This window comes from Clarias gariepinus, chromosome 16, assembly GCF_024256425.1.
Source record: "Clarias gariepinus isolate MV-2021 ecotype Netherlands chromosome 16, CGAR_prim_01v2, whole genome shotgun sequence".
NCBI classification, from domain to species: domain Eukaryota; kingdom Metazoa; phylum Chordata; class Actinopteri; order Siluriformes; family Clariidae; genus Clarias; species Clarias gariepinus.
The window spans coordinates 21,567,103-21,588,613 of NC_071115.1; the positions used below are offsets into that span (position 1 = coordinate 21,567,103).

Sequence of the window (21,511 nt, forward strand, 5' to 3'; positions counted from 1 at the left end):
TCCAGTAGTGGTGTGTTGATAAATATGATTTGGAAAGCAGTATTAGGATAGCTGTCATTTGACTGGTTTTGACAAACAGACTGACCCCAGGACTGTATGCCATTGCAGGATGCCAACTACTTCCTGAATTGGACATAAAGAGGACAAAAGAAAATGAGAGAGAGAGAGAGAGAGAGAGAATAAAAGGCTATCTTGTGCTTTTTGTCATTTACAGCTCTTTCAAAGCTGAAAGTTAGTTGATTTTCATTCATCCATAACCACATGAAATGAGCCAAGGTCTTCAAAGTGTCTCTTTCTCCTTACACATGCCATTCATAGTCACCTTTTTTTTTTAACACATTTTTTTTCTTACTGTTGCAATGACATCACAGGGAAACTGGCATTAATGGAAACAAAGTGCTTGCTGAATTTATTACAATACCTGATGTACATCACAATAAAACCTTGCAATAAAGAATTGCTTGCTACCTAAAAAAATCTAAACCAGAAAAATGTGTTCTGTGTTTCATTGTGAAACCTCAAATCTGTGGCTGAATCTGAAACTCCTAAAACTGTCCCCAACCATCAGTGAACTATGTCTCATATTTTAAGGTGGGGTATCAGATGCTTTCCCCTGTGTGCAGACCCATTTTTTCACCAAATATTCCTAAACAAAAAAAAGTTGGATTTTGATCTAATTTGACCAAAACAAATAGGTTTGGTGGAATAGAAACGTATAATGAGGATGTTACCATTTTTTTAAATCACTTCTTTTTATGAGAAGTGCATGAAGTGTAGAGGGCTCTGCGTACTGTCATTATTTTTTCTGCTAAATCACAAAGAATGAATCACTTTTAACTTTCCGTGCAATTCTGCTTTCAAATGTTGGTGGCAGCTGTTTGGTTTGGAGCCTTGACAGCCACATGTGCTACTTAAGTCTTATTCCCGTACAAAGAGACAGCAAATTATGTGCTGAGAAAGAAAGTGATTTAGTGATTTTGCTATTTTGGCTGATTGTCTACGTTTGACGTGAGCGGAAAATCAGTGTAGATTAGATTTTTCCCCTCTATTATTCTTTTAAAAAGTCACAGACAAAGATACACAGTCTATCTCCTTCATACTCATTTGCCAATAACACTGCATATGCTCACAATTTCTGTATAATACAAACAAGAAAATGATCTAATTAACTGACCATCATCTTCCCACAGTAAATGATGTAGATTATACTGTGCTGTAAAAAATAATTTGTCCTTTACAGGTTTTTAACTTTTTGTTTGTCACAGTAAAATGGAGGCACAGTGGCTTAGTGGTTAGCACTTTTGCCTTGCACCTCCAGGTTCGATTCCCGCCTCAGGGTCTGTGTGCATGGAGTTTGCAACCCCTTCTTGGTGGGTTTCCTCCAGGGACTCTGGTTCCCTAATTTGCATCCCAGATTGTAAATCTGGTGTGTGACTAGTGTGTAAATAAGTGTGTGAGTGTGCGGCCTGTGATGGATTGGTATCCAAGTCCCCAAGTACCCGGGCCCTCTGAGACCCTGTGTTATAGATAATGAGTAAGTGAACGAGTTGTCACAGTTAACCATTTCAGATGATCAAACAATTTTAATATTACACAAAGGTAACAGGAGTAAGTAGAAAATTCTGTTTTTGAATGATAATTTTATTTATTATCGTGAAAAATGTAATTGCCTCCTAAACCTAATAACTGGTTGGGCCTTCCTTGGTGGCAACAACTGCAATCAAGCCTTTGTGGTAACTGGCAACAAGTCATTCACTTCGCTGTGGAAGAGTTATGGCCCACTCTGCTTTGCAGAATTGTTTCTATTTAGCTACATTGGAGGGTTTTCGAGCATGAACAGCCTGTTTAAGGACACACCACAGCATTTTAATCAGATTTAGATCCAGATTTAAGAGCCACTCCAAAAGCTTAATTTATTTAATTTTTTTAGCCATTCAGAGGTGGACCTGCTGGTGTGTTTCGGGTCATTGTCCTGCTGCATAACGCAAGTGTGCTTGAGCTTGAGGTCACAAAATGATGCATGGACATTCTCCTTCAGGATTTTCTGGTAGAGGCCTGAATTCATGCTTTCATTCAAGTCTTCCAGTCTTCCACTAATCTGGCTTGATCAGAATGAATTTTCAATCTAAAACTTTTGATAATTCATTTAATAGGTAAATATTAGCCATGTAAACAGTTGATGCGATCATTTCTTACACGTTGAATAAATATTTTCTTTCTGATCACGATTCTGATTACCCCCACATCAAGTGATTTGCTGAGTTGCTGGAAGGAAAAAAATTGCTTCCATTCCCGATCAGTAACCTCTGTGAGAACAATTAACTCTCCCATTAGTCTTTATTTAGATGGGTCTGTGGCCGAGGCACTGATTGGCTCCTCATTTTACATGTGATAAAGCAACCAGTCAATCATAGATAGGACTGTTTTCTTGTAACCAATCATAGCCCAGAAGGCAGGATTTGTTGCACCTGACAGAAAGCCTAATCGAACCACAAAGTTGGAGAAAAATACCTCTTTTCCGTTATATTTTTGGCAAATTTAATGCTTCACAGCAGGCAAAACCACTTGCACAGGTCAAAAATGTTACAGTCTAATTAATTGCTATATGCTTGTTAACACACACCTTATCAGATCAAAGTCCATGTAAACAGTTGCATTGGACTGCATCAACTGGTGACCACAGAAAAGAATTAAAACTTTCCCCTGGACAAACTGGGAGGTCTGCCTTCTGCTTAAAATACTCCAGTCAGCCATCAGTTCTATATACCAGGAGATTTACAGTGTAGCAAGGGCCAATTTGAGGAGGGGAATCTGCAAAGCGAAACATGAACACAAACAGTGGATTGAGGAGCTTTAACTCTGCTGATCTCTGACACATGTGGCAAGACATCCACGCCATCATGAACTATAAAACCATCTAGCATAGCATCTCCAACCAGCTCTGTCTCACTTTCATATGACCTCAACCACTTCTTTTCTTGTTTTACAAAGCAGACCACAGAGCCCAGACTCAACACAATGGAACAACTGGGTGAGCAGGCCCTCACACTTTAGACCTCTAAAGTGTATGCAACCCTGGGCAAAGTAAATGCCCAGATTTCATCCTTGGTGGAGCAACTGGCTGAGATCTCCACTTTAGGCTTCACTTTTAGGCCATCTTCAACTTGTCCTTAGCTTAAGCAGCTGCCCTCAAAGTTTATTTTAAAGCTCAAACAGCTTGAAACGAGCAGATCACTCTGTGACTGGTCCCTGGATTTTCTAACTGACTACAGTCTGTGAATCTCAACAACTATAATTAAGTTCACAGATGATACCACACGGGCTTGATTAGAGGTAATATAAGATAGCCTGTACGGAGAAGATCAAGCATCTGGTCACATATATGAGGACAATAACCTGGAACTCATCACCATGAAAGTGAAGGAGGTCATTTTGGATTTTAGAGGGATTGGACCTTACAGTCACACTAATGTTTATATTAACAGCTGTTGAGCATGTACCCAGCTTGAAAGAGTCCACATCTCTGAGGAAAGCACCTGGTCCCTGCATTTCTCCATTCTCTATAAAAAAAGGCACAGCAGAGACTAAAAAACCCCGGCTTTGGGATACTGGTGGACTTTTACAATTGTACCATTTAGAGCATCTTTAACAACTGCATCTCATTGTTGCAGACTATTCATCCTCCTCCCATCAGGCAGACACATGGTTCATACTCACTTCTTTATCCATGCACTGCGTTGGTCCTCCTCTGATTTTTATGCATCGATTCATTGGCTATATATTTAAATGCTGTTTTTGCATTACTGTGCCTATTACTCTATTACAACAATCAGCCATAACATAAAAACCACTGACAGGTAACGTCAACACCATATAATCTCAATATAATGGTACCTGTCAAGGGATTGAATATATTAGTTAGCAGATGAACAGTCAAATCATCAAAATGCAAGAGCAACTTTGCCAATGGGCAACTTGTGATGGCTAGATGACTGTTTCAAAGCATGTCCAAAATGGAATGTCCTGGTATGCAGTAATTAATACCTACTAAAAGAGGTCCAAATGTCCACACTGCTGGAAAAAGTAAGATCGGGCTATGATAGACAGATATGTAGAAGTGCCATTGTCCACTGCTGAAAGTGCCTACAACAATAGGCCGATGAGCATCAGAACTGTACCATGGAACAATGGAAAAAGGTGGCTTGGTTTGATGACATTATTTAAACCATGTTAATCTAGAGATCCAGGAAATTGACATGCAGAGTAGAGCTATTTAAAAAAAAATGTGTTTGGTTAAAAACTGCTGACGGCTTGGGCATTAGTAATGCCAGGCCTGTTCCTTTCCCTTTCAGGTTTTCTCATGCATGAATACTTCTGTTAAAAACAGGTGGTAGACAGTCTCACATTAACATACAGTACAGACACCTCGTATGCAAGTTGCAGCGAAACACTACTGCATTTAAACACCTAAAGAGCTTTTGAAAGTTCTTAATGACCTGCATCATGAACTTGGTGTTAGAAAGCTTGATTATCTAAATAGCGCAAGTTTACGATCAATGCTTTAGGTCAGTCTTACGGCATGCTTTGGCATGGTTCTGCGTTATTGCTCAGTGATGCACCCTAAAATGTTTAGTTTGGCTCATTGCTTCTGTCTGGGAAGTTCTTCTGCTCCTCACCACATCACAGAAACTACAATATTCAGCATTGCTAGTATTGAAGCCATATTTGTTCCAGGTGTTGCTCTCTACAAATTAGTATTTTTATTCCTCTTCAGTAAATGCTTCATCCAGGTCCACAGTGGATTTCATGTGTTTTCTCTACCAGCATTCAGCTTTTCAACCTGCTATCCATTACTTCAATAAAAACCCACCTAAGGCACAGACATCATGGACTTATTACCTCTTTGCACACATTTTATTAAATCTTTCACACACATATGTGCACTGTCTATACATATCCATGCAGGCCCACGCAGACCCTGACAGTGAAAAACTGCACGTTGTCAGGTAAACTGAATTTCTCAAGCATAAAACTCTGATAGTCTAAGATTTATGACTGTCGTACATAAATTCTGTAACAATTTAAATCATAACAGCCCCTTTCCTTGCATGTTATCCTAGTAACAAAAAAATTGGGGAACAGTGTTTACAGTTTAAAACTCGGGAAAATCAAAATCCTTTTTATCTCAAAATATTATAATATTTCCTAAGCTTATTTTATCATTAAAGACCAGGTTGCTTTTATAGCAGCCTTCAGTTCAGCAGTTGTTGTTGGGCTGAGTGTTTCCCATCTTCCTCTTGATAATACTTTATATATTCTCTATGGGGTTCAGGTCAGGTTAGTGGGTTAGCCAATCAAGCAAATCAAGGTCAGCAAACCAGTTAGCTTGGGCACTGTGGGCAGATGCTAAGTCCTGCTGGAAAAAGGGAAATTGGCATCTCCATAAAACTTGACAGTAGATAAAGCAATTGTTTTAAAATGTCCTGATAGACAGCCGCACACAATGGACCAACACCAGCAACTGACATGGCACCCCAAATCATTACCAACTGTGGAAACTTCACACTGCTAAGATTGTTCAGGTCTATCTGGTCAGGTGTATCGATCCCCGATAACAGAAATCAAAATCAGACGATACTGAGTGCTAATCACAGGTGTAGGTTATTGGGATCTTACATTTAAAATGGTCTTTATTGTTTAGTATTGTTTAATTATTTGCTGTTTATAGCTGTAAAAAAAGAAATATTCCAAACGACAGTGCACAAATAAAATTAAGGTCTGGAAAAGTATTTGACATTCACAAATAAATTTTTTAGAACCCAACATATGCAACATATTCTAAATATCCTATTCTCGACTAAAGAGCAAAAGATTTTCATTCCTTAACTAGCATCAAGGGGCTCTCACACACGCTGAAATTCTTATCAAAAATGCAACTGTTCTACCATACTCACTCGTTATAACATGCATTGTGTGGAACAAGTATACACTCTAACAAATCTAAACTGTACTGTATGTTTAACAAATTCAGGCATCACTCAGTTTGTATTTGGAGAGGATCATAACTACTCATTAGTAAACAGGGAGGGCAGGCATTTCTTTATAAATACAGTATGCCATTGTTGGGCCCTCGAGCAAGGCCCTTTACCTTATCTGCTCCAGGTGCACATCATAGGTGACCCTGCGCTATGATCTAACCTGGCATATGCGAAGAAAGAATTTCACTGTGCAGTAATGAATATCTGAAAAAAAAGGGCTTAACTTCATTTGAATAGTTACTCACTGTCAGCCCTCATGCATGGAGCGGTTAGGATAACCCGGGCTTCCTCAGCCAGAGCTAGGAACCGATCTTTATACAGTATCTCTCTTCATTATGATTTTTGTGATAATGGTTTTATCCTTTTTAAGTCACTGCAGAGTAAGGCTCAAGCTTTTTGAGAACTTTAGTTAAGTGAGGGTCGACTTACTGTAGAAGATTTAGCTGCTGCCTTTGCAGATAACATTTCACACTCAAATTATTCACACTGCATTGTTCTTAACAATTGTTTTTAAGGTTCGTTGTGTTAAAGCTTTTATCCCCCTCCTGGTTTTTCTTTAGAACTTTGCATGTTGCAAATTAAATGTCTTTTAAAAAGAACTGTTAATATTCCCAAACTGATGGGGGCTTGTTGATGTGGCTATCGACTTATTATTTGCGTCATCACAATAGTATCGTTTTATATGATCAGCCAGTTGAGAAATACCGGATCTGTAAAAAATAACTGATTATCAGTCGATTTCAATTACTGGCTGACCAGTCGAAGCACCTAGTCTAGGCAACGTCATGTGTATTTTTTTCTTACTTTTTTTCTGGAAAATTCTTCTTATACTGCTTCCTGAAATTGGAATGGACAGGAAGGTGGAACGATGCAATGGGCAATTTGGTGTCCATATTACTGCTGCCAAAACATCCATATCATGTAAATGGAAAACACATGGGCTCTAGGGCTGACTTACACACAGTTGAAAAGAAGGGCACAAGTCGGAAAAACCTATAAAAGATACCTAAATCCTTTTTTATTTGTAAAATGTGCTATAATTTGCATGACCTATTCATTTCAGATAAAAAAAATAAAAAACTTTTTTTTCCACAATTATCTACAAATAGGTCCAACAAATAGAAAGGCTCAGTCTTAACAGAAAAAAAAGGAAAAAATATGCTAATGTGTTGTCAGAAGTCTCCAAACGTGAGAGACAAAACACTGTATAAGATGTCTGGTTGAATTATATTTTAAAAATAGAATGACATTTATTGGAAAAGCAGAAGGAAGAAAAAACAGTAAGAGTTCAAACGGATCAATATGTCAGGAAGAAATTAGTTGCTTACACCTAAAAGGATCTAAAAGTGGCTCAAAGTATAACAGCTTAAAGCTCTAATAGTGACAAAGAGTGAACTGGAAAGTTATTACAGGACTGAAAGTGTTTTTGTTTACTTATTAATTTACATTAATAAATGAATTCTTACAAATAGGGTTTATTTTACTCTTAATGTGTGCAAATATTTGCATTCAACTTCAATACTTGACAGCATAATGTAAAATATGTTTGCAATATGCTTTTTTATGTTTATTATTGTATTACCTGCATCCTGTAGGGACTGAATTGTTGTATATAGACAAGAATGCTGTTAAATTCTGTAATCTGGTTTGTCAGTAAGTTTCTGCCAGAGGAGAGACTTCAGGATAGAGGACTTTGTGCATTATAATCACTGGCTGTGGTATAAGAGGAATAAAGCACATGCTGTCAAAAAGTAATCTTTTTCAAATTCAGACTTGGTCTGGCCACATCTCACCTTGATGTCATATTTTTTTTTTCCTATAACAGCAAAGCCCTTGTGTTTTATCCCTCACTTGTATGTACAGTATGTGCAGATATTTGTCTGCAATTGTTATGTGTTATCTCTTGCATGGTTTCAGCAGGAAATGTTGCTGCCTCACAAATACAGTGCCTCTGGTTCAATTTTGGGATCAGGGTGCTGTCTGTGTAGAGTTTTACACGTTCGTTTTGTGAGAAGTTAGGGAGATTTGCTATGCTACATTACACCTAGTTGTGAATAACGCATGTATGGTCCACCTTGTGCCTTGGGGATGGGCTCTGGATTCACACCAGCAACCATAATGAGGATAAAGTGATCACTAAAGGTGAAGAAATGAATAACATACATTATGGTGCATGTATGGCAAATAAGGAACTTTTGATTCTCATAAATGATATGAGTGATGCTGCAGGACGCGCTACCTTCTGCTTCTTAATCAGACTTATTTGCTCCTCTCTGAGGAGTTTTGATATGTATGGATTAAGTTGATACATGAGTCTGGGACTATCGGTCGGGTTCACAGGAAGTGCAGCAGGCAGGTTGGTCTTAATCCAGTCAGAGATTATCTGAGCCTGCATCTATTTCAGTCTTTCACTTTACTTTTTAAGATGTTCTTCTTTCACTTCTAACTTGCATTAGCACTCTTTCATAACATTCATGGCAGCAATTCATAAAGCAATCATTGTTTATTAAGTAAATGCGGGTGGGATGAGATAAAAAAAAAAAAAATCATGTTTTCACACTGAAAAATCTGGTAGCTGCTCTTTGCAAAAAGGTTTACAGACAGCAGACTGACATTAAATGTATTATCCACTTAATAAACTTCCCAGGTCAGTGTGTGTTTATACAGAGCTGTCTGGGTTATCCTGCTCTGTGATGCTTTTTTCTTGCAGAGTGTGTGTGTGTGTGTGTGTGTGTGTGTGTGTGTGTGTGTCAGCCACCACCTGGTCAGACTCTGCTGAGTGGCTGTGAGGCGGCTGGACAGTTCACTCCTGAAATGTTTATAATTATGAAGAGCAAGGGCCACTGGAATGTGTTTGATGCTCTTGGGCTGCATGATTTCTAAGAAAACTGGCAAACAGGGCATGCCTTGCCAAAATGGTCGCCATGGTGATGTTTTTGAGATTTACAATATTGCAACAACAAAAAATCCAAATGGTACTTTGGGGAAGGTTTTCGTGAAAAGTCAGTCCCTGACGTGGACTAAAAATTTTATAGAGGCTTGGTGTGAAGCTTTACAGATGTGATACTACTTATTTCATAGTATTGGCTTTCCACAACAGCTTGTTTGTATCAAACATTCCTTGAGTGTATACAGAATTTGTTGTTTATAAGATTTATAAGAATTCAACAAAGCCAATGCTTTTAGTAAATGCGGACTACAAAATGTAGCAGATCGTCAGTGGTTCTCATTGTGGGGTCTGGTGACCACCAGGGGTCTATGAAGCAAATCATGGGTTGCATGATTTTTTTTTTATTGTGTTGAATTGTTGATTTGGTTCTCTAGTTATTCATCTTTGTGTCACACTTGTTCCCTACAAATAGTACTAGCCTTTCACGGAGTCCTAATTAAAAATCTAATTATTAAATGATATACAATTAAAAGCTAATTGACAACAATGTAGACTGCAGAATACTTGTGCTTTGTTCCATTTTTCCCTTTTCTGCCACTAGTTTAAATAAATATGTGAAGAATAACCACATATGCAAAATACAAATACTATTTGTCAAAATGACATCTGATAATACAAAAAAAAAAAAAACATGGAAAAAAGCTTTAAGATTATGGCTGATCAATATATCTCTCTGTAGCTTTAGTTGTGTTTTTGTATCATGCACTATCCACTAGTAAGTATGAATTTCCCAACCCCACAGTCATTTTATAAACCTGGACTGAATCAGTGAGAAAACCTTGGTATATTTTTAGATCCATTGTCTCAAGAATTTGCACAGACTTACTTACAGTTACAGTTCAGAGCATTATTTATTATAGCTCAGGAACCTGAAGATGGTAATACACATTGTTGCATTGGCCAAAAATAACATTCAGCCTAAATTGATGCACATCACTTCACACTAGTGTCCTCAGATTAAAAAAAGCCTAAAAATAGGTGTTTTGTTTGCGTACGGTGGCAGGGATGCTGAATAGCTTGCAGTTTGTTCTGCAGAACAAAGTCCATGACTTTAACTGCCTTATGTTTTTTGTTTTATCTACTCAGGAGCTGTTTTTTTTTTCCCTTTATTCAAATTGCAGTATGCTATAATATGTGAAATATTATAGAAGACATATTAGGCACTTTGGGTTAATTTGGATAGAGGTAGAACCCATGGGTTGGCATAATGCGAGTTTATATCTAGGGCCTCCCCAGATATAAACTCCTAGAACTGCCTCTGCTTATTTAGTCATTTCATAACCACATTCCATTTCTATTTAATAAATATCCATACCACTTTTTAAATAAAACTGCATGATCACTAATCATCCAGTAACAATATAATAAACCCAGGGTCTGAAATTTTATATACCAATTCATGAGTTAAGGCTGCTTTTACAAGGACATTAAGCATCCAGACCTTTATGCAATGCTGGTTTATTGAGAGGAAGTTGCTGGGGTGTAGAGAACTAAATCACAATTGAGGTGTATATAAGTACATTACAATATGTTTTGTTTGGTATAAGTTTTCCCGCTCTGCACACCAAACGTTTGGATTGTCACACGGAACGCAAGTACAATGTAAACAATCAAAGACAAGTGCAACAACCCTTAAATGGCTAGTACCAGTTAGCCATATCGCTAGTTCCAGACAACGAAGGTTATGGAATTTGGCCCCATTTACTTACACTGTACCTGCATTTTAGATTCCAAACTTTACAGTAAGTACAAAGCAGGAAAAAAATTAAAAGACCAAGACCTATTGTAATGTACTTCATTTGGACCTCAATTTTGATTTAAAACAGAATTTAAAAAAAAGGATCCCTTAAAGCTACAGTCAGCAGTTATATTGATTGATTATTTATTACACTATAATATTCCATTTCATTTAAAAAGAAAATGTTTAACATGGCCAGCTCTAGAGCAGCAGGTAGTGCTGTCACCTCATACTTTTTTTTTTTTTTCTGTGTGAGCAGTTTACTGGTTTTACTGTTTGAGCAGATTTTTAAACGTTATCTTAACGTGCATGAGCATGTGGTGCCCTGTGATCCACAGGCATCCTGTTTAAAGTGAATTCCTGCCTCTCACCCTGTATTTCCAGGGTAGGATTAAGACTTTTCATGATCTGGATAAACCAGTTACCAGTGATGAATAAATGAACAACAGAATTTTGAACATGTTATTATTGCCAGCAGTAGTGCTGGTATAAAGCTAGCCTGGTAACCTGGGCACTACTCCAGTATACTCACTGGCAGGTTACTAAGAGCTTCTCCTGACCTTAATACTAGTATTGTACATTTTAGTTTTCAGTGTCTGCTAATGGCTATTTCTTAAAAAAATTAGAAAACTCTTTATATTATTTTTTATTATTCTTCGGTGCATCAGTGCCTTATTCTTACTGAAGTCAATGGCAAGAAGTGTATTTTTATATAGATAACAAAATACCATTTTAAAGTCAGCCTAAGGTTCCTGTCCTAAACAAATCATATTCAATTGTTTCAAAAAAAGTTAAGCATTATCCGAAGAGTTATGTGTGTTGCCTGCATACATTTGTCAAATATTTCTTCAACTAAATTATGGAAAACATGCATAAATTACAAAAAATAATGTTTTTTTGCCAATAATATACAGTGTTACCTTGGATTACGAGCATAATTCATTCCGGAAAGCATGCTCATATTCCAAAACACTTGTAAACCAAATCAAATTTACCAATAATGCTATTTTCCTTTTAGTAAGTAAATTCATGTAATAAATGTTGAGGTGGAAGAGGTTTTTCCTACAGCTTCACATAAATAAGAAATGTTTAAAGCCACAAACTGTACACATCACATCACTAAAAGCTGCAACTGATTCTAACAGATTTGCATGTTTTTTTTAAACACTGCATCTTTATAGTGTAAAATACAGCAGTGCCAATCAAAAAGATATGATCCACAAGTCAAGACTTTTTTTAGACTCTGTGTGTGTGTGTGTGTGTGTGTGTGTGTGTGTGTGTGTAAAAACCCCTGCAGCCGCCCTGTCTGTTCTTAATGTTTTTCATTCAGCCCTGCCTTTTTTTCCCTGTTTCATACTCATTCCAGGAGCTCTCTAATTTCACCAAAAGCAGCAGCAGCCGACGATGAAATCGAGAAATCTGGCTCTCTGTGTCCAAAAAATATTCCCTTTCCTGTCCTCCTGTGTGCCAGGGACCACATCTCTCCATCACTGCAGCCAGCACCAGCCCAAAACTATGAGGAGTATTTTCAGCTCTGTAATTTGAAACACACACGCGCGCGCACGCACACATACATATACACACACACACACACACACACACACACACATACATTGAGGCAAAAAGGCAGATATGTGCTCTTTGGGCAATGTGCACCACACCCAGACTACTACTTCCTTCTAATCGAATGGATTCTTTCAGCTACAAGAGAAGATGATCTGCAGGGATTGGAGCGACGTGTGAGGAGCAGAGTGCAGAAACAACTGCAACGGTTAATAAGTTGTAATGAACCATCTCAAAAAGAGTGACCGCACCAAGGACACAAGGTTAGGCAGGAAAAAGGAGCATTATTGATACCAGAAGCATTCCAAACACTAAACCAATGTCCACATGAAAGCAACAGGAATCATTTCCAGTTCCACTCTCTCCTAAAACACACAGTGCACAAGCAAACTAAATAAAAGCAGGCTCTTGAATGCGCTGATTAGAGATTCCACTTATGCTCAACCACCCAAATTACCCAGCTTCTCCTCACTCCCATAAATACAGCGCGTGCAGAACTGCAATTATTTCTATTTTTACTCTACCTGGCTTTGTTGAAACATACGTCAAAAATGCACATAACCCCAGGAAATCCAGAGCTAAGAGCGACAAATTGAGTTTTTCTCGTTAAAAAAAAAAAAAAAAAAGATCATCTCATCAAAGGATTTATTCTTTTTGTAAGAGGTGTTTATTCAACACCATGATGAGGTGATGACACTAAACATCTACAGTTTAGACCATGCACACAATAGTTATACAGCTGAGAATTTTTATTTTTGCAGGATGTGCACACACATATAGGTAATAAATGCCAGTGTACTTAAAAAGGTTTTTCTTTTTTTTCCCCCCTTAACTTAAATTTTTTAATATCTCAAAAAGGTATCTTAAAAACAACTGAATAACCTGACAAAATAGGACTTGCACTTGCCATACTGTCAAGAAACTACAGCTGCAAATCCCAATGATACCACAACTACTACTGATGCAAGCCAGTCATATGTATTGTGTATACAGTATGTAACATTTTTAGCGTATTCAGAAGTTCACCTTTAACTTCCAAGTTACCACAGAAAGCTGTTGCTATATTAAATGTTTCAAATGAAGTATTTATTATTACATTTATTTTATAAATAATTTATCCAAAAAGTTTTACATGTGAGCTGAGCTCATGAACGATAAAGGCCTCGTGCTCAAGGACACAACAGCGGAAACTTGGCGATGCAGGATTTCCATCTGATTAGTAAACCTCTTCCCTGGCCACCGAGTCAGCACGGCCCTTACCCTTTCGGACCAGTGCATGCTGAAAACTAAGGCTGGGAATTAGAAGAAAATCAAGGGGGAAAAAGGAAGCTAGTGAATGATCAATGCACGCCCTCATGGCCAGTAATTTCCTGTACTGAAAACAGTGATGTTTAAACTCTTCTAGAGATTTCAAGGCTGAGAGTCTGTTGATTCGTCCAGCTATTTCTAAATACACTACATTTACTTTAAATTAATCATTCATTTAAAAAGATCCATTAAGAAGTTAAATTATGAAAAATGGACTATCCAAGAATGTTTTGCATAATAATGCTCCGTAGCTATTAACTTGCATTCTAGGTGTTGTCCAATATTGATCTTTGTATTTTTAGCATCCTTGATTTTGAATGAGGACAAAAAAAAAAAAAAACAAGGCCAGTATTTTTCGACAGCTTAGCCATGTAACAGATCACAAAACTCACAGCATCGACTTTTCTTCCACTAATGTTGAAAGGCAGCTATTATTATTTTTGCCAGATTTCAGCATTTACCATTTTTTTATAATGTGATCTGGCAACCCTGGTGAGCATAGAGCACACAAGCGTGCACAGAAGAGAAAGTGTGAGTGAACAGAAATGTCATTTGTGCAGGTTTTTAAGTGTGAAAGCGTTGTTTACACCAGCGGGCACTCCAGTCTCTTTGCCTTATGCAGATTTCACTCAATCATAATTACTACAGACATCATCCTGCAAAATTACTCAACATATATGCTGTACATATATGCACATATCTGTAAGTACAGTATTTTGTCATGCAAGGAGATGCAAAGAGATTTTGGAACAAAAAAGTAAAAAAAAAAGTTTTTAGTTTTCCTAAATGGGTGATTAATACTGTGATCTATTGACAGCCATGATGTCTTTAAATCAGGTTAATGTACAGTGACACCCCTACTTCAGTTGACTGTAAATGTAAGTTTGGCCAAGTGAGAATCCTCCACATGTGTTAAAGCAAAAATAACAGGCTGCATTATTTCTGATTTGTATATGCAGTATTTATACCCAAGTATAAAACGCCCTAAAGGGTTTACCCATTTGAACCCTTGTGAGCAGTGCTATGATTGGCTGGAGACAGCTCACTTAAGAGTAATCAAACAAATGTGGTATTAATGAGAGAGGTAACACAGGCATGGCTGTTAGAAATGGAAAATAAACAGAGAGAGATCTGGGATGCTGAGTCAGAACTATTTTTTTCTGCCAAAGCTTATTTTGTACAGAAGCTTGAAGCACACTTTCCCCCTCTCTCTCATTGGTCTGGAATGCAAAGCGCCTCCACGACACATGCAGACACGCCAGAGTTTAGTGTGCTAACTTCCCCAAACTCAGCAGTTCCACATGGTGTCTATGAAAACAGCCCACACTACATAACCATCCGACTTCAAAAGCTTGAAAAATTTCCAAAGCACAGTCACTACACTGTCCGTCTTTCAGCATTCAGCACATTGCAGTGAACATACATGCCATGGAGCTGGGTACAGTCATGAAAAAGGTCACAAGAGACCACAGACCACATAGTCTCTACCATTTCTGGTGATTAGCAGCTACCTCAGCTACTGCAGTAAAACTAAACCTTCTGTAATATAAAAGTGTGGTAATTAAAAACCTAGAGGCAGCAAAAAACTGAATTAGAGGGATCAACTCTGTTTAAAACAGCAGAAAGGAATTCAGTCGGCACCAAACGCACACCTAAAGTACGCATGCACTTTTCAGTGTGTGTTTACCCAAGAGCAGGAGGCTAATGTTTAATACTCGCTGGCCACTGTTGCTTTCTTTACCTACTAAAATTAAAAACACAGCCCACACACCTCAGCTCAATAGACTGTGGGAATGTTTGATCTGTAGGTCGCCCTGATCCTGATCCAATTCGCTGTTCCTGATGTATTTACCAGGATTGATTCACTCAGGCAGCTATTAACACCTTTATTCAGCAGAAAAACAAGCGGCTTGACGGCTTCAGGGTCACAACGCAGGATTATTAGAACATGGGAAACTCTAATGGGAAGCTCTAAAACCAGATATCACTAACTCAAACAGCATTTTGGTATGCAGTGGTATGCAGGCGTGGACAAAACTACTAACGGATAGCTTGGACACAGCGCCGGCGCGTCCAACAGGCAATACAGGCGGTCGCCTAGGGCCCCACCTTACAACAAGGGCCCCGCGAACAGTATTCAAAGCATTTCCTTCTCATCACAATAGAATATGAATACATAAACATATTGTTATACTCGCAACACGTGGAACCATTAAACATTATACAATTTACAACAACAGTGAGTAAAAAAATTACCCACCATATTAAATGAAAAGGATAGCTCTGTATAAATAACACATGTATAAATAAAAGCAGAAAAGAGTTGAAACATACACAGAAGCACCACATGCTAATTTGCATAAAACCACCTGCGATATACTGGGAGAACTGGAGTGCCGTAATGATCAGAGTATTCGTGCACATAGATTCCACTACCTCTTTAAACTGCTCATGTCGCTTTAAATTGCTTGAAAATGTCCTATTTTGGATCTGCTCTTATTATTTATCAATTTTCATTGCTTATTAGGCAGTTGCATGACAGTAAAGGTGCTGTCAAAAATAAAGTTCCTGATATTTTAAACTTTATGGTAATATGGATTTAACTGATTTGTGTATTGCCTCTCACAACGTCGTCTGTCTCGTTGCCGATTTTACACGGTGCAAGCGTACAGACTAAATGTGTAGTTAATATCTGTGCCAGGTAGCAGTATTTGCAGTTGCTGAATTAAAGAGTAAACTTAAATGTTCATGTCTTTGTGTGCGCGCTCGTGAGTGAGTGCTCTCTGTCATTGGGTGTTGTTAGTTATGTGGATGCTAGCTGACAGCGGCAGGAGATTCAACTGTACAGTGACCAGCTCAGGATGGCTGCTGGTCCTTCATGTAAATGAAAAAAAAAATAAAAATGTCTACAGAAATATAAAAATCAGATTCGGAGACGGAGAGCCCATGGCTTAACAGAGCAGAATCTGTTTCTCATCACTGTTCCAGTCACAATTTTATTGCGGTACAGTTTGCTCATACAGATGGTTTGTGTGTATAGGTGTGTGATATTTTAATATGACAATTCTTTTCAGAATGAAATATTAAACATAAATAGGTTTAACATTTATTTTAAGCAAAAACAGACTTTTTATACACATTCTTAATTGCAGATGCTGAAATGACGTACACAATTAAATCAGTGGACCGTTTCCATGATCTCGTCCAGGGCCTCAGAACCCCACACTCTCGCCAAATACACTCTCTGTTCAGTAATCGAGAGTGAACCGCAGATGAGCGATCGAAAAAGTAGATCGGATAAAGATTAAGTTTTGTTCTTAAAATGAATCCAGCGCCTTAAAATTCACTTATACCACTTTAGTGCTGTTATTTCAGAAGTAAAAATATTAACTAATGCCAAAGTTTCATTAAAGTCTGTCCAGCGGTAGATGTAAGACGTGCCCACAGTTTGACGAATGCACAGTACACTGTCAAAGCTTGCGGTTTCTAATCTGGCACATAACTGCTCATAACATCACTTCTACTAAACATATTGATTGAATTTATGGCAAAGGTTTATTAAACTCTGTTTATCCAGTTTTGTGTGATGCTATAACAAAACCTGGCTGGACCTATGGGGATTGAGGAACTGCAGATTTTGTGGAACTGCAAATTTTATCTGTGTTGGACTCATTTTTCAGAACCGGAGGTCACTTCTTGGCTTGAATTCAGTGTCTTATGCTCTGGATGCCTGGCTCAGTGTGCTCTTTGGTGCCACTGTTTTCTGCACTTTGAGCTTAATGTGTATATGGTGTGACAGATTTGCTCATCAGTGGGTCTACACCGCAGCTAGCTTTTGGAAGACTTAACATCTCTATCACCTGGTCCCAAATGGACAGTAAAGCAACCACAACTCTCCAGATTTTTAACGAGAATGTTATTTTCAGCATGGTTTGCACCTACCAAGCACAGGGAAAACATGCAAACCCCACACACACAGACAAATCTATACTGATTACAAGGGCGCGCACACACACACACACACACACTCAAACAAAGACCTCCAAAATGTAACAATTATCTTTTCCATTCCATTTCTGTGATTAAACTGAATATTGTGACCCCTGAGAGGACACACACCAACAAAAATCAGTGCACCAGCGATGCAGCTTACACAATCGTGTTTTAAAACCCAACTAAATGGTGGCTAATTGTCAAGTAAGACTGAAGTGAAAACAGTTGTACAATACCTGAACTGCAGTCAACTGTGCTCTCAGATCAAAGATGCGCAGGTTTTTATCCTAGAGAAGGAAAGAAGAGAAATATAAAATATATAAATATACATGCAAAATTGAATATAAACACAAACATAAATTTACATGCAAAAATATGATAATTAATGAATGTGGAGAACTATCTATTCTCATACATGTACTGTCAGTCAACCAAGACATGATATAACAAATGTAGAAAATTTAACTTTTCTATCTAAAATTCAAAATTTTACTCTGTTCTTGTTTTAAAGTGGTCACATGGCATGTGCATCTGAAAGTGTATAACATTTTATTCTGGTTCAGTCCTTTAGTACGGACAGTTTCATGTCTGGAAAATGCACCTGAACAAAAAGAACGACCACTGACCATCGGCTGACCCCTCACATGCAGAGTTAATAAAGAGCGCCAATCAGAAAACACATAGGCAATGATTAGGAGAAACGAGCCATAATAGAAACAGAATGTGACCAGGGCAGCCTTGTCTACTAGTCACCAAAACACAGCTCTAATCAAGGCCAGAGAGGCTCTTGTGCACTGACACAAACAGAAGCACATGCTTGCATACTCCATCATCATTTTTAACTAACTGGGATTTTTATTTCTTTCTATGTTGTAAAACAATACTAAAGGCATTTAAAATATGCAATAATCTCCTTTGACCAGTTGAAGTTGAGATGTGTCTGCTACTTATCCTCTGTAAAGCCTTCATAATGGCTCTAATCTAAGATGCTGTTGATTGGTGATTTCTGAGGCTGGTAACTCTAAATAAACTTCTCCTCTGCAGCAGAGGAAGGTCTTGGTCATGTTTTCCTGGGGAGATCGTTTGAAAGCCGGTTTCATCATGGTGCTTGAGGGTTCTGCAAATGCTCTTGACAATACTGTTCTTGCAAGAACTATTCCAGAAGAGCTGAGCTTCATGTTTTAAAGTAACAATTGACTATTGTTGTCATTTAATTACATAATTCCATGTGTTATTTTGCAGATTTGAAACCTCCAGTATTGTTCTACATTGGATATATTTTAATTTAGTCAAGAGGAGCAATAAACAGAGAGAAAAAAATCCAGATGTGGAAGGTGCAGTTTTCTCCATCCCTAGTATTGCAACTATCAGGTTTGGCCTTAGCTGGTAACTTTCAACCGTAAACAAGCCAATAAATAAGTTAAAAAAAGTAATTATAAAGTACATATTGTGTTAGGAAATATTTAGTTAGTAGAAAGTAAATATTATGTTATGTGAATTTGTAATTGGCATCAATAAAAATAAATAGGAAATATGAACAAATATTTGAAGAGAGAGAGCGAGGTGACATCCGGCCTGATGTAAATGAAAACATGAAATTAGGAAAATAATTACCTATTTAGTATTTTGTTCTGTTATCTTTTAAATGAACTATTATATACAACTTACCCAGAATTATAAAACATAACCACCATGAACCCAGACACCCCTCCCCCAATGCCTTCCTGCAGTGTGTCTGCATAGTGAGTGAGTGTAAACACACGCATACTCACACACACACCCACATGAGCGCAAACACGTGCGTTCACTCGCGCACACACTCGCACAATCCCCTGCACTCACACGCACATAAACACACAAACATCATCGTTCCAGCTGAATTGATCTCATCTATGATACAACATCTCAGATCACCCTTGAAAGCAAAAACTCCACACTCACACACATTTATCCAAACATTTATCAACAACTGAAATTATCCTTCTGGTACAATTACGCTTTTCAATTACAGCATGAAAAGATCAGCGGAGAGAAGAATAGAGAAGAAATTGACATCATGGAAATGACCCAGCTAGAGGAAAACCAGACAAATATGTTCAAAGGAGAGCAGTATAAACAGAAGCAAGACAAAATCAGTTTCCGCGGATAAGGACACTCTTTTATTTCCGACTTCACCATGGCTTTTTATGACTGAGTAAACATGATGGGAGTCATGTTTTGCTAGGCTGTTATGGCTGGGAGCAAATGAAGTTTGACTAGATGCCTACAGAGACGTGCGGCAGAAAAAGGACCTTGCTAGGTTCTGGGCAGCCCACCCACGAGCTGTGTAGCCTCAGGGAGGCGAGAGCACAGTCTCTGGAGCTCCAGGATAAGCCTGGCCCCTCGGAGAGGAATGTAGTGGCTAATAAACAAGCTATAAGTGCAGCTCTACAGGCCTACAAAGAAGGTTTCATTACAACAGAACACATTTAGTCAGCATAACGAGGGACACTGTTAACCTCTTTCACTCCAAACAGCCTGAAATGGAGAGACGTTAAATTCTTGGATAGGGACATTGAGGTTATGAGGTTAAAGAGTAAGAAGTGCATGGATGTACACACTGTCAAAAAGAGCACATCTGATCCTCACATTTATGTTTGTTTTACCATCCTGGGGAGGACTTTAAGAAGTCTTAACTTGCTTCAGGATAGCCTATGGACTCGTTTCTGACCTGCTGCTGTGATCATAATGACTGTTTTTCTTTTTTTACAAAAGGCTGACACTGTACATTCTTTAACACAAGCTTAGTACTGTTTGTCTTTACCCTTCTGCACCTGTGTCCTATGATGATTCATAATCCCACAATCCTCTGTAATCTAGAAGAAGATGGATTTTCTTATGAGTATCTTATAAGCATGATGAGATCTTGCACAGATTTCTTCCTTTCAGAACCTATTTTTTAAAACTGGGATTTCTGTATTTGTGATTTTAACACCCTTTACACAGCTCGTTCAGTGCAGGAGTATTGTGCCCTGGTTGTGCCTTGCTGTTCTGGATGAAGGAAAGAGAGACAGAATCGGGAGTTGTTGTTGTTAAGCCTTTAAGCCAGGAGCAGAGATAGTGATGGGGCAAGATGAGATCTGAGTGAATGGCAGAACCACTCATCACAGAACATTCTGGTATGTGTCCAACATGCCATCAGGAGGTTTAAACAACACTACAGTTAACGGCTAACCCACAGATATCTTACCCTGATCAGTCATAGCGTTAAGACCAATGGTGAAGTGAACAACATTTATCACCGTCTTGGCTCCAGATGGACAAACAAGTACAATCCACGGAGGCCTCACCTGCAACCCACAGCACCCAACGGAACTGCTGCCAATGTCCAGGTACCAGACACCCAAAGCACACCATGAGAGGTCCTTTAGAGCCATGACGTGAGTGGCCAGTGAAGACCCCGTGGCTAAGAGGAACCAAGGTGGGCTTAATGTTCTAACTAATCGGTGTATATAGAGTAGATCAGATTTACCCACTTTTAATTCATGCTAAAGACTTAATACATCAAGAACAATGAACTGAAGGGTGAGCTGAGATTGAGACTGGTCAGCAGTGCCAGGCGTTTATATTTGGATTGTATTACCAATATTTAATTGTTTTAAAAGCAATTGACAGGATTTTCCTAAAAACCCTGCCTTCTATGTTATTATTAGTTACAAGAAATAATTTTCATTTATGATTGGTTAGAACATGACAGGCTGAGGCTTAAGAGAAATCCTAAAGTGCGAAAAGCAGCAAAGATTTTTTTAATGTCTGTTAATGCACAGCTACCAACATCACCTTAGTTTACCCGCCCTTGTTGTTTTACAATCATATTGCATGTTATATCTGCTGCACATCCTATACAGTATCTCACATATTAGACGCCCACCTGTCATGTTA

General features: G+C 38.2%; 1 protein-coding gene across 2 annotated transcripts in view; it reads right to left on the reverse strand.

Annotated features, from left to right (window-relative positions):
- The window catches only part of LOC128544498 (mitochondrial import inner membrane translocase subunit tim16-like), a 125,728-nt gene that overhangs the window by 83,736 nt on the left and 20,481 nt on the right, over positions 1–21,511 (reverse strand). For both annotated transcript variants that reach the window (XM_053514648.1, XM_053514646.1), the window contains exon 7: positions 17,827–17,877. In XM_053514648.1, coding sequence (XP_053370623.1) covers positions 17,827–17,877 — 51 coding nt within the window. The remainder of the gene's footprint in view (positions 1–17,826; positions 17,878–21,511) is intronic.